Source organism: Schistocerca gregaria, chromosome 3, assembly GCF_023897955.1.
Source record: "Schistocerca gregaria isolate iqSchGreg1 chromosome 3, iqSchGreg1.2, whole genome shotgun sequence".
NCBI classification, from domain to species: domain Eukaryota; kingdom Metazoa; phylum Arthropoda; class Insecta; order Orthoptera; family Acrididae; genus Schistocerca; species Schistocerca gregaria.
In genome coordinates this window covers 251,914,452-251,929,398 of record NC_064922.1, presented here as the reverse complement: position 1 = coordinate 251,929,398, position 14,947 = coordinate 251,914,452, and the positions used below count along the sequence as shown (strand labels likewise).

At 42.0% G+C, this 14,947-nt stretch overlaps 1 protein-coding gene across 1 annotated transcript in view; it reads left to right on the top strand.

The window, feature by feature from the left end:
* The first annotated feature begins 10,404 nt into the window (after positions 1-10,404).
* LOC126356321 (complexin) overlaps positions 10,405-14,947 on the top strand; it is a 653,706-nt gene continuing 649,163 nt past the window's right edge. The window contains exon 1 of the mRNA XM_050007294.1: positions 10,405-10,685. Within this exon, the coding sequence (XP_049863251.1) occupies positions 10,673-10,685 (13 nt within the window). The 5' untranslated portion in view covers positions 10,405-10,672. The remainder of the gene's footprint in view (positions 10,686-14,947) is intronic.

Below are 14,947 nucleotides of genomic sequence, written 5' to 3'. Positions count from 1 at the left end.
GCCCAATCTTGGATTATGGAGGGTCCCACGGAGAGCGGGTCGTAAATCGTAATGTAACAGCCAGGGAGCTATCGTGTTTTATACAGCCGCGCGGAGTGCACTATTTATCCGCCATTATTTCGACTAGTACCCCTACGAGAGTGCGGCCGGCGGCAAGTTTCTTCGGCGGGCAAGCCGCATTGTTTCGTAATACAGCCACGCAGATAACCCCGGACATGCCTCGAATGAGGAACTCTATAAGCAAAGTTGTCGGCTAGCGCCCTGCACTATCTGGCGCGACGCCAAAATGGGGAAGAAGGGGCGTTAGGGGGCTAATGCCCCGTCGACGGCTAGGTCATTAGAGGCCAGAGTAGGGAGATCAAGCCCCATTTAAGCGGATTTCTCTTGGGAATTTTTTACAATTTTTGGTTAGATTTATCGTCTATTAAATTTTTTTGTATTATAACATAGCTATTAATGGACAACTTGGTACATAGGGTGTTCGCAAATTCCCGTCACACCTGCTAGGACTTATAGAGGGGTGTGGGTATATATACACTACTGGCCATTAAAATTGCTACACCACGAAGATGACGTGCTACAGACGCAGAATTTAACCGTCAGGACGAAGATGCTGTGGTATGTAAACGATTAGCTTTTCAGAGCATTCACACAAGGTTGGCGCCGGTGGCGACACCTACAACGTGCTGACATGAGGAAAGTTTCCAACCAATTTCTTATGCACAAACAGCAGTTGACCGGCGTTGCCTGGTGAAACGTTGCTGTGATGCCTAGTGTAAGGAGGAGAAATGCGTACCATAACGTTTCCGACTTTGATAAAGGTCGGATTGTAGCCTATCGCGATTGCGGTTTATCGTATCGCGACGTTGCTGCCCGCGTTGGTCGAGATCCAATGACTGTTAGAAGAAAATGGAATCGGAGGGTTCAGGAGGGTAATACGGAACGCCGTGCTGGATCCCAACGGCCTCGTATTACTGGCAGTCGAGACGAAAAGCATGTTATCCATAGCTGTAACGCATCGTGCAGCCACGTCTCGATCCCTGAGTCAACAGATGGGGACGTTTGCAAGACAAGAACCATCTGCACAAACAGTTCGACGACGTTTGCAGTAGCATGGACTATCAGCTCGGAGACCGTGGCTGCGGTTACCCTTGACGCTGCATAACAGACAGGAGCGCCTGCGATGGTGTACTCAACGACGAACCTGGGTGCACGAATGAAAAAAATCTCATTTTCGGATGAATCCAGGTTCTGTTTATAGAATCATGATGGTCGCATCCGTGTTTGGCGACATCGCAGTGAACGCACATTTGAAGCGTGTATTCGTCATTGCCATACTGGCGTATCACCCGACGTGATGGTATGGGGTGCCATTGGTATCAGGTCTCGGTCCCCTCTTGCTCGCAATTACAGCACTTTGAACAGTAGACGTTACATTTCAGATGTGTTACGACCCGTGGCTCCACCCTTCATTCGATGCCTGCGAAACACTACGTTTCAGCAAGATAATGCACGACCGCATGTTGCAGGTACTGTACGCAGTACGGGCCTTTCTGTATACAGAAAATGTTCGACTGCTGCCCTGGCCAGCACACGTTCCAGATCTCTCACCAACTGAAAACGTCTGGTCAATGGTGTCCGAGCAACTGGCTCGTCACAATACGCCAGTCATTATTCTTGATGAACTGTGGTATCGTGTGGAAGTTGCATGGGCAGTTGTATCTGTACACGCCGTCCAAGCTCTGACTCAATATCCAGGCGTACCAAGGCCCGGCCAGAGGTGGTTGTTCTGGGTATTGATTTCTCAGGCTCTATGCACCCAAATCGGGTGAAAATATAATCTCATGCCAGTTCTAGTATAATATATTTGTCCAATGAATACCCGTTTATTATCTGCATTTCGACTTGGTGTGGCAATATTAATGACCAGTAGTGTATTTCGAACAGGAAAGCCGGTCAGGGTGGCAGAGCGGTTCTAGGCGCTACAGTCTGGAACCGCGAGACCGCTACGGTCGTGGGTTAGAATCCTGCCTCGGGCATGGATGTGTGTGATATCCTTAGGTTAGTTATGTTTAAGTAGTTCTGTTCTAGGGGACTGCTGACCTCAGAAGTTAAGTCCCATAGTGCTCAGATCCATTTGAACCATGTGAATAGGAAACCATGTCCGTAACGTCGTCAACGACGCTACAGATCGTCAGAAATGTAGGCGCCATTGCCTGTAAATGTGTGTACATACGTGGTGATTTCCCTGGTTATGCTATAAACATTCACGGTTGACGGAGACTGGTAAACGTATCAATTTGGTCCGTAGCTCGGAAACGAACGAGTCGAAAGTTGCAAGCGAATATCATTCTAATACCTCCGACAGTGGAATACGTATGCCGGTACTGTTGTTGCTAAAAAACTTTCAGGGATGGTAGCATGAAGCAAAACAAGAAGAACTGTCTACTAAACATGGGTTGTGAAATACGTATCTTAGGAGCTATGAAAACTTGTTCGTTTTGGCTGCAGTGAAACATATCTCTTCTACTAAACAAGTGCTCATAGTTCTTAAGGTATGCATTTTAGAGACGAATTTTTCATGATATTTTTTTCTTATATTGGCCAATACTACCAGCTCTGAAAGTTGCCTACCCTACAAACTTAGCAACAACAGTACCGGTACAGGTATTCCACTGTTGGAGTTATCAGAACTGTTTCGCTCATAGCTTTAGAATAGTTGGTTTCCGGTACAGGTATCCTCACCTCATATCAATAGATTTATCTTTCTCCATTCTCCTTCAGGTCTGCAACATCACGGAATCACCCTGTGTATAAATACACATACGAGCGTACAATCGCCAGCAACTATAACTTTGAAGCTCTTTAGCGTCGCTGAAGACGTTTCCGGACATACGTGGCCTATTCAAAATACTATGTACTCACTCCTCTCTACATGTACTAGAACTCTGTAATGGGAATCTCAAAACACTCTGTATACTTCTATCTATAAATAACAAAATAATTTTATGTAGGCCCAAGTCGAGAGCGTATACGTGCCTTTGGTTTGGACAAGTTTGCTCATCTGTGGCGGCAAGTTTATGCATATCATAGAGCACAACAATAAGTAAATCAAACACTCGAATTAAGTTTTCAGAACAAGTTTTATTGGCATTAAACAAAATTACAATGTTATTTACACCAATTAACGTAATAAAATACAAACATTTTGCCGGCCGGGGCGGCCGAGCGGTTCTAGGCGCTACAGTCTGGATCCGGACGACCGCTACGGTCGCAGGTTCGAATCTTGGCTCGGGCATGGATGTGTGTGATGTCCTACGTTTAAGTAGTTTTAAGTTCTAGGTGACTCATGACCTCGGAAGTTAAGTCCCATGGTGCTCAGAGCCATTTGAACCATTTTTGAATAGCATCACGATAGGCTACAGCTGTGTATATTTTCGTAATTGTTAACATTACAGGTTTGGCAAACACGACAATGTGTAGATGTGCATGATGTCGGGTGTAGTGCATACTCTACTAATGCACTGTAAGTGGCGTGATATGCACACTGATGCGGTCTGTCATCATGTACCTTTGCGCAAGTCCGAAGACTGTGTTGACAAGATGAAATGTATACACGGTCGGTGCTAATGAATTGGTCTTATATCCTGTTACAGGGTGATTAGGATAAATTAGGGTCAATAAAATGGAAACCGTGAAGTCATGTAACAAAACTTGTGCACGAGGCGCTTGTCAAAGTATAGATAATCAGGCGGAAAGAATTATTACTGCCTGTGACATAGTGTTATTTATTTATTTATCATATTCCATTGAATTGTAATGTTACATGTTTGAAGATTAACATAGAATGAATCTGTAAAATTTTCGATTAACAGAGATAATACAATTCAAGCGATTCCACTAGGTACTTTACTTTCCAAATACTAAATTTGAATATTTAAAAACTTAACAAATTAATAAACATCATATTTAAATCTAAATGTTTTTAACTTCCTTTTGAGACATTATTACTAATTTGTTAGCTTTTTAGCATTCGTCTAAAGTATTTATGACTTTATAGTTGGTGCACTCAAATACTTTCGTTTAACTGGGAATCTTACCGAATTAAAAAAACGTAGTAATTTATTGTGAATTTATGGACTAAGTCTGCTTTATTCATGGGCCGTCGTCAACCTTTTCCGATATTTGCCTCTCCTGGCAGTGTCCCTCTCTTTAGTTAAATTACTGCAAGCTAAAAGCAGTGGTCAGTAATCTAATCTCCTCCATTACATGTGCACAGTGTGTCGTCAGTTATACTGAACTGTTTATAATAGGCTTTTGGTTTTCCATGGGCCGTTAACATAGCTGCAAGATTCGGTGATACTGGCTGATGGCTCTCGATCTTCCACCATAACCGAGCACCTCTAGCAAATATTAGGTAGCCAAGGAGGTGGAAACGTGGGTTCTACTACGCCAAGACTGCTTGGTAGCTACAAAAGGAAAAACACAATTAATTAGCAAGAGAACAAAATAAGAAAGTATTTCTTACTTAACTTTGTTGTATTCCATGATCTGTTGGTTGACAATTATAGAAGATGTGACTAGACTAAGGGTCTGTAGAATGACATAATTAACAAGTCACCAATCTTGCAGTGACGAATTAGTATCTCGTAATCTTGAATGTCGAATCCGGTGAATTTGAAGACTAACCTCGCACTGGGTTTACGAAGACTTGATGGGAGCAGTGATTCAGCTGCAGAAGATGACTGACTAACATCGGCGTGGCTGAACACTGAGCGCGGCTACAAACTGTAGATTGGCATAACTGCACAACACTCCTGCTACACATGAAGTGCCTAGCGGCGAGCGTAAGTACTGCGACTGGATGTGTACTCTTTGGCTAGTTCAGCCGTTCTTCTGTTTATCGAGAGAATCGCATCCGGCGGATCGATCTCTCAGGCGGCGGTTTGGTCCTGTGAGTGACGACATCACATTGGCAGCTTAATCTTTAAACGTAGCTGGACAGTAGGAAAATACTGTTTTCCGTTTCCCCCGTTTTTAGTTCGTTGCCACTCAATCTTATACTGGTTCCTTAACTCCTCTCTTGTTTCTGCATGTGACGTCATTCGGATACCAACAGTGTTGTACAACGGTATCACACGTTTCCAAAGAAGATTGGGGATGAATTCATGAACTACAGATGTTAATACAGCATCTTGTGCAGGTTGTTAGGATAGATAAAATTACATTAAAAATATTCCCACTTGAAGTTTGTCGTCATCAGTACCGTGATTTCCCATATTCTACACCTATGTTTGTCCTTCTTCATCAATTCTGAAGATCTGTTTCTTCGTTGCGGAACCACCCTGCAAACTTATTTTATTCAGCCCTAAGCCGGTTATATTGTCTCGCACTTCTGGCACTGACTGATACGTTAAGTGTTAAAACACTGCAGAATAACTTTCGTGATACCAGAGGGATCCGTAAAGAGCAAAAACTGCAGGTACAGACGGACATTGCAAATATATTGAACAAGTAATCGAGGATGTTGAGTCTACCAAGTGAATGGTTCAATTCGACATGGCGAAATGTACTCTGAAATTTTTCACGCAGGAAGACTACACCCAAAGAAATGCACTGTAAAAATTTTAGTTGCTAAGGCACACTACAAGTATTTAAGAAAATGTTAAAGTTACTTACTCCTGCCGCACGATGGACCGATTATAAGAGCGGTGTGTACAACACCTCCCGCCCAACGCACGAATCGGCGGACAAGCAGACGCAGCCGTGACAAGAAAACGTTGTGCCGCGTAATGCGAAGTCAGATGTGCACATAAATGAATTTTAAGCACTTAAACCATACCAAAAACGTCTCAGACCATTAATTTTTTGAATAACATGCCGTTAATATCGGTAGCTGTTTCAGGTTACGCAAGTGACTGGCAGAAGAAAGACAATCAAAGCCGTGTATGATTTCACATTACAGAGGACTTCCACATATCGGAACTTTAATTTGTTGACACGAAATATTTTATAACCATATCTGTAGCACAGCTCCCATGATAATTTCTGAATAATGTATATTTTTCTAACAATGAAATAGTTGTTTGTTTATTCTCTCTACTCGTCGTAAAAGTTGGGCGACGAAATCACATATTTTCCTCGACCGGGCACTCCTGATGAAAGAAAGTTTAATGCTTTCAGTCACGTCACGGTAATTAGTAGTTGTATTTAGATACAAATGGAATGGAGTAAGAAATGTTCGTGACCTTTGTTCCGCATCTTGTGCTACGTTCCGTGCATACTTGATCAAAGTCGTAGAGTGTGATTATTCAAATAAACACTGCAGAAGTGACTGAACTATAACAATAAACCTGAAATGATAAAGAGCTGTCGGAAATTATACTCTCTTAAAACTTTCTGAAAACCTCTACACTGTAGGAAAGTTTTTTGTCGAGATGCTGAATCACGCTATTTGTTCCTGGTGGAATCTAAATTATATATATTTCGTCGTCCCCTTGAGGACAGAGGTATCGTTATTTCCAGGCCAAGAGTCCAACAAAAGCAATGCATTGTTTCCTGGAAATGGTAAGGAGACGTTTCGGATGTAACATTGAACATTATTCTTTCAATTTTTTTCAGATTTTGCAAGATCTATTACACGATTTTTGCAAAGGAATAGTCCTTTTCTTTAAGTTTTGTCATAATTTGCCTTTGTGTCTGAAGACACAGTTAAGCTGCGGATAATTACCACTGGCTTTCTTGTATACAAATGTGTCATAGCATTCATTGACTGCAACTGCGCAAGATACTGTGTCTTTTTTTCGCTCGATATGATAAAATTCAGTTTTCACGAAACCTGACTGATCTCCCTCCGTAAAGTGCTTTTGCTTTCATGAGCGGTTCTAAATATTTCGAATAGTTTTTCGTTCGCAGTTTCGCGAGATTCATTTTGGCACATACTTTGTACATCGCGTAAATCTTTCTTCCATTTATGCAGTTCATGTTCAGATTTTTACGAAACGCAAACGACTTTTCCCACTGCTTATGTTTAAGCGCTTTCTTCCTCTTTCACTTAAGCAAAATTTTAGAACCTTTCCTTTCTTGCTGAAAGCTTTCATGGTAAATGTTTTCTTTGGCTTTGCAATGTACTCTTTCTTTTTTGTTTCTGTGCTTTAATGATCACAAGAGTCATCGATCGAACCACAATTCGTCGTATCGTACGAGTTGTTTTTTTGTTTATTCCCATGTTTCCACAATCTCTAAGGAAAATCCGACATCATTGGAATGAATGTCCAAGAAATGAAGTAGCAACACATATGAAGGTCTTTAGGAGAGGCAGGTGATTTCTATTGCATACCACTTTCTTCATATTTCATCTTTGCAAGACTGAAAACACTACTGTGAATCTCTTGGACTTGCACAAAGACAGATGTTGCTAGAAACGTATACTAAGAAATCAAACAGAAGATTAATTCAGTTTTATCTCCATTGCTAATACTTAGCAATACTGCAAAATTAACTGGGAATTATTACGAAAACTAAATGAATTGAAGATTCGAGCGCATAGTACCTGTCAACTATTCTGTAAGAAAAACTGTCAACGAAAACTGAATTTCGCTTTAAAAATTATAATCTCGCAGTGCCATGTTATATGTTTACCAATGTGCCGATAACCAAGGTTAGTGCTCGTCGTGTTGCGCATGCGCTGTCTGCTACAGGTACAGCAGGGGGCGTACATTTCTCCAGCTTAAGTTTTCACATTGTGTTTCTTTTGGTGTATTCTTCCCATATAAAAAAAATTGAGGGCAGGTTTCCACATGTCGGATCGGACAGTGTCCTTTTATGTGTTACTTTGAAATAATGACACAGGAGAGGAGGCTGTAGCGGTCTGCCTCAAACCACTAAGGAGACTGATGATGCTGTTGTGAAATGAGAATAGCAAATACGAGTACTGCAGTTGCCCGCAAAAGCGTCTGCTACGCGGTTTCCTTTACGGGATAATCCTTTCGAAGAATATAAGCCTTCCATTCACCTTCCAGTTAGCTTATTTTGTGTGATAGTCCCATACGACACCATTTCGTGGTATTACTCGCACAGTTTGACTTCCCCAAAACTTCCACACTAATCTTTTTACCATACTAAAATATGTGTTTTGATTCATCCTTCAATACATACGCCAGTCTCGTCGATTATCCTTAGTTCACTATGTAATTTGAGAAGGAGATATGTGGTGTGTTTCATTAGTGACAATGTAGTCTACGCGCCATGTTCCCTTTTCTTTTCCTGCTCCAACACAAGTGTAAATGTGGACTAGTCTTGGTGAATTCAGTCTGTCTTTCTGATACATGCGCCGCATGTCCTGTCCAAAATTGGCTACTTTCTACTTAGGGCTATTACCGATTCTCAGTTACTAATGTATCATGGAAACGACTGTTTTCTATGAGATGCGTGATCTCCGAGTCCTTAGCTCGAATATTCCGGCAGTTAACAATCAATATTTTGAGAATCTCTCACTGCGGATTTATTACTCAATCTGTTGAAATAACTGGTTTTTCTGAACCTTATTTTTGTACTTGAGTTCTGAGAATTACGCGTAGTTAAAGAAAAAAATGCATGTTTATTTTGTACTTAGCCCGGTAACTGAATGGCTGTCGGTTACCTATCCAGGGTGATTCTGAAGTCCAACTAACACTAAAAAAAGCCCGCCCGGTTGGCCGTGCGGTCTAACGCACGGCTTTCCGGGCGGGAAGGAGCGCCTGGTCCCCGGCACGAATCCGCCCGGCGGATTTGTGTCGAGGTCCGTTGAACTGGCCAGTCTGTGGATCGTTTTTAGAGGGTTTTCCATCTGCCTCGGCGAATGCGGACTGGTTCCCCTTATTCCACTTCCTCTACACTATGTCGGCGATTGCTGCGCAAACAAGTTCTCCACGTTCGCGTACACCACAATTACTCTACCACAGAACATAGGGGTTACACTCGTCTGGTGTGAGAGGCCAAACCGCACAACCACCCTGTGTTCGGTGTGGGGCGGCGGAGAGGTGAAGTGTACTGCGATAGTCGTCGTGGGGTTGGGGTGGGGAAGGAGCCTCCCCGTCGTTTCGAGGTCCACGCTTAACGTAACATAAAATAACACCAAAAAATCATAATGAAGAAAGTCGAAGGAAGCATGGATCGCTTTCTACTTTTCAAAAGTGGCTCAAATGGTTCTGAGCACTATGGAACATCTATGGTCATCAGTCCCCTAGAACTTAGAACTAGTTAAACCTAACTAACCTAAGGACATCACACAACACCCAGCCATCACGAGGCAGAGAAAATCCCTGACCCCTCCGGGAATCGAACTCGGGAACCCGGGCGTGGGAAGCGAGAACGCTACCGGACGACCACGAGATGCGGTCTTTCTACTTTTATTCCGATTACTGTTTAGAATTCTAACGGAGTTCATCTTCAGATACTGATATAATAAAAGATTAAATAGGTGAACATTAGTCATTTGATGACAGAACACTACGAAAAAGATTGCATACAACAGTAGTATGGAAAGAAAAATGAAAATTAAATTTAATTCACAGTAATTACAGTATGATTTTATATATATATATATATATATATATATATATATATATGTCACGTTACAATCAGCTGCGTACAATCGCACACCTTTCTCCGCGTTTAATAGATAAGGGGAAAGTTTCGAAAAGGTCTGAAATTATGTGAAAGGAAGTGCTCTCATTATCAAGCATTTGATGAATATAGTCGTGGCAATTTGCGAATCATGAGGGATACAGCCTCATGACACGTACATAGTTTGTAACTGTAACAACTGATACGTTGTGTTAAATCATTGACACAAGATAATACCTCTTAATGGGTAGACTATAACAGCTTTTTAAATTTTTAAACTCCTCCAATATTTACACAAAATATTAAAATTACATGTTTGTTGCCCCTGGAAGCCATTAGATGGCAACTTTCAACCTTGCATCGTTTTGCTATTTAGCAACATGCAATAGTCTGATGATTACCACTGGAAACAGTCGAGATCATTAATCCGACATAATATGAAAAGTGGGAGACGGTATTTGTGTGGCTTTATCGTATTAAAATGATTACGTAGGTCTCAGACATGATTCTTCAACTACGCCAAAGAATACTGCCTGTCGGAGACGACGGATGCGTAAGCCGCCAGCGCCAGCCCGTCCGCGGCGCGTCCCCTCTCGACGGCGCTGCGAGAGCGTCTGTCGGACGCCGCGCGCCGAGCGCCGACGGGGTGGAGCTTCGGGGCCTCCCCTGCGGCGCTCGGCAGCGCTCGGCTCTTTCCGTCGACAATGCGCATACGTAATAATCGATGCGCCATGCAGCGGCGCAGCGTCCCTCGTGGCGGCCGGGAGGGGGAAGCGGCCGGACAGCCCCCTTTCCGTATTTTCGCCACCCCCACCCTCCTAGTCGGGCGCGGGCCCCTAGCGTCGCGGCGGCGGCGATGCACTGTGCGTGCTGTGACGTCACGTGGTCGGCGGGGCGGCCCGCACGCAGCGACGCCAGGGGCAGGACGCGCCAGCCGGGCAGCCGACGTCGCCGCCGCCTCCGCCTCCGTCGCACGTGCTGCCGCTGTGTGCGTGCGCCGAACCGAGCCGCGCCGATGCCCGTGTGAGAGGCAGCGCGCGCCGACAGTGGACAGCCGACACTCGTCATGGATATCTTAGGTAGGCTCAGCCACTTCTGTTCTCTCATTTCGTGCCATAAGTAAGTGAACGCGGCTTTGGCAATACCGGATCTCTGCATTTTGTGCGCTTCTCCAATATACAACAATATCTCCAGTTACTTGCACTCGAACAAAACTTTTACAATGAAGAATCTGTAAGGAAGATAGCTGAAATTACACTGGGACCACTCAGGTACCCCGGAAAAATTTAGCGGAATATTTCTTATACTTGTATTCGAAATAGGCCCATTATTATTATTTTATTTAAACCTTAACGATCTCTTGAAAAGTAAAACAGATCGCTAGCTTGAGCAATCAGCTATGATCGAAATCCTGTCGCATATATGACTCTCAGTAGCCATCATAATAAAAAGTATTTTCTGTATCCAGAAACAAAGCCATTTTCAGTGGACCACCTTGTATAGTTACAGAGAAAAATCTTAATCTGTAGTTTAGAAAATTATCTGCTTAAGTTCATTCAGCTGCCAGTGTCTTTAATTTTTCTCCATTTTACAGAACCGCTAACAGTTTTTGAAAGTTTTTGTTGAGACGGAGAAATTTCCCGCAACTTTTAGATTGTTCTTTAGATACTTCAACTGTGTTTGTGGGTCTAGCATGCATAGTTTTATTTTCTAAAGTAAGAGGCAATGTTCGAAAGTCATTAAGAAGACAATATTTTACAAAATCAGTTTCAAATATCATAAAAAAATTGGAATGACGTGACATATATATATATATATATATATACGGTAATATATAAGGTAATCTGATATAGGGTGTTTTTCAGAATTAAATACATTTATAATTATGTAATAGTAACACGAACTTCTTAGAATATATTGGGCTTAGTAAATATAGCAAATTATTTTCTGATGTTATATATTGGTAATGACTAGCCTCCAAACAATACGTCTCAGCTTCAAGAAGAGCTCAGGAAGAAAGTATATTTGATGAATGACCATAAATCTTTAGTGTTTCTGAAACACGAAGATAAATTTCAAAAACTGTGACAGAGTGTGTCTATTTCATGATAATACACTCGCCGCATTTCGCTAATAATTGCGTCACGAAAAACATAATCGTACAAATTCTTTTATAATCATCCTAAGGTGAAATTATTATATTACTCGACTTGGTTTCCATAACCAGTACACTCAGCACACGAGCCGCTATCCTTAATATATGTTTTCACATCGGAATTGCAAGGTTTAATTGATTGGAACGAAAGAACCTCTCCGTTGAGTTACGGTGGGCGAACCCTTTCATTCCGCACTGCGGGGTTCCGCTAATACCCCGTATCGATTTAATTAGCCGCCTGGGTTACAAGTTACACCAACATTCGATTGGGAACTTAGGATAATATGGACGCCAGAGAGGTAAAGTTTCCTCACACTGCGTCAAGTAAACTTCCAGGAGAGACCAAATGAAGTACTAAGAGAGGTGAAGTTTCAGTACTACTCCTCTGTGAATTATATATTTCTCTACGGTGAATTTTTTTCGTTCCAGAAAATGAATTACACAGTTTCTTAATTTTACTGGTCCTGGATCTAAATCTATAAGGGCTACTATAGATTTTCTTTTACTGGAGGTTAAGTTTTATACTACTTACTATTACGAAACAACGGTACTTTTAAATATTCGGGTGCGACATTATCGTTTCAGCTATGTGCTGTACAGTTGAAACACACTACCAGTGCACAGCTTAATCCATTACTGTCACTTACAAGTATGGAAGAGAGATCTTACAGCAACAATTCGTACTTTTGTTGTGTATAAATAACAAGAATTTCATCTATTTGCTTCAAACGCGTTCAGTTTTAGGCATAGTTTATCAGATTTAATGTGGGTGGCATAATGAGATCCGCAGCAACCTAATTAACTCATTAACGGATGCCATTTATGAATGTGAGCCCCAGAAATTTTGCTTTGCTTGCCACAATCCCTTTCGTCACAGTGCTAAGCTGTTTCATCATATATCAAATTGTTGCTCTTTAAATCGGTTTATATTTATTATCTGACTCACGTCTCAAACCGACCTAAGATATTAATAAGAAGTAAGCGCACTTACCTGCGCTATTTTATACGCTGCAGGAGAAATTGTGTACCAAAGATCTCTGAACTAACAGAGGTTAAAAAGCAAACAGAAAAAAATAACGCAGAGACACTCTTAAGGCAACACTTCTTGGCCACGCCCATCGAACTGGCGCGACAGACATTCGATCTGCAACCCGGTCGCATAGCGCAACTCCGGCATACAGCTGATGGCGCGGAAGAGATATCAGCGAGAACTGAGCACAAACTGTCTAAAGAATTTTCCGAAACGTGTTAAAGTGTAGCTGATATTTCGATTCTTATCGTTCTGAAAGTAGTTTTAGTTGATCTTCTGACGATGTAGTGAAAACTACACGAAAGGCTGTAACGCCAAATGCTTATAAACAGTAATTTATGTGTTTTCCGTATATAATCTTTTCTTTTACGATTCAAAACACCTTTCATTCATTGCTGATATGTCAGCGTATTCAACAGCTTGCTCATACAAGTAGTAAATCGCCACATCTAACCACACCTGATGAAAAAAATATCTTCAATAGCATATACTGTGAGGAATATGTTACTGCTAGACTCTCGGCCAATTTTCCCTGCATGTTTCATGCATTTGTTCGATGACCACATTTGCGGAGGCTGTTGTTCACCATTCGCTTTCTCTTACGAATGCTCCTGAGTGAACTGTGCAAGGGAGTGTGTGCAGACACTGGAAACGTACGAGCGAACCGTGAGAAGTGACACAATGTAGAGTTCGTAATACTAATAATCACGTAACAGGAGGAAGAAGGAAGGTTAGAATATTACATTTTAGCATCCGTCCACCTGTCATGGTTTGATATCTGTATGATTTCCCGAAATCTCAGACACTGGGATGTTTCGCTTGAAGAAGCCAGGATGAATCGTTTCCCCCATTCCTGTTCCAGATGAGCTACTGTTCGGTCTAAAATGACTTTAGTGTCAGAGACACGTCAGTTCCACCCTCTGTTCAAGAGCAGGATGCAAATACTGGTAGAGTGTAACTTGTAATCGAACCTGGCAGGATCCCTAATTGATAAGAGAATGGTCCTGAAAAGGCACAGTTTTGATTTCAAGTTCCAACCCAACGCATAGCTCTCAATCTGCAGTGATACTGAAATTCATTCCTACTTGTGTCTAGTGAAGAGAACACATTGATGAAACATGCAGGTCAATTTGGCACTCTGTAGTGAACTCAAAAAAAAAAAAAAAAAAAATTTCGGAATAATGTACTCGTCCACTTGCTGAGGCTGACGGTAAACTAATGGAATTGCAAGGAAAATTCACACCGGTTATTCAGTTAACCTTTGTACTTGCACAGTGTGCTGCTACAGTAGAGTATATGTCAATTTTGTGTTACAGTTTTGAACAGATCTGGAGGACAGAAAGTGGGTTACCGAGTAAAAACTAGTGGGTTGTATTTAAAAAAAGAGTTTCTGCTGTTCGTATGTTCCTATCGAAGAGAATTACAAAGAGACAATCATGCTCATTGATTTCCCCCTGATATCTAAACAATATTTGCTTCACGCATTTCTTATTTGTCTTCTGGACGGAAACTTGGGTGGCGTAGTCAAAATATTTGGGACACACTATGCAAGATGGTCGTCTTCTGCTGTAGAATCGTAATGGAGTACGTCTATAAATTAGGTCTTTCAACAGGTCCCTAGGATTTCGGGTGCCTCATATGAAAAGAATGTTGCTGAAAAAAGATAGAGATACGTAATCTAATCCAGTGCCATGCTGCAATAGAATCGAGTGACATTGCCATATTATAATTATCATCAACCTTCGGCCTTCCTGTAACATGAATATCCGACGAGAAGGGCTGAAGTGAAACGTGGACGTCAAAGAGTCTTCTGTGATGGTGTTGCGTAATACACGCCTTGCACAGTGTACTGGTAAAGCTCCTATGTCATAACAACATGGTATCTCCACGGTGCACCTTCCCACGCTGGTGTTGCATGTAGCCGTCCGGTTTCCAGATACCTAGCCAAGTGCTGCAGTGGTTGTCGCAGTTTTCTGTTCGAAACAGCTCTCAAACTTTCTATTGGCAATTTATATTATCTTTCAGCTGTAGCTAGTGTAATGTCAAGGTTCTTCAGCTACAGGGCTTGCGCTCAAAAGGATTCTGTACATTATCTTTAATTACTGAGCAGGTTCTGTTCGCTGCGATTTTTCTACCTATAGTCAACGTAATTGTAA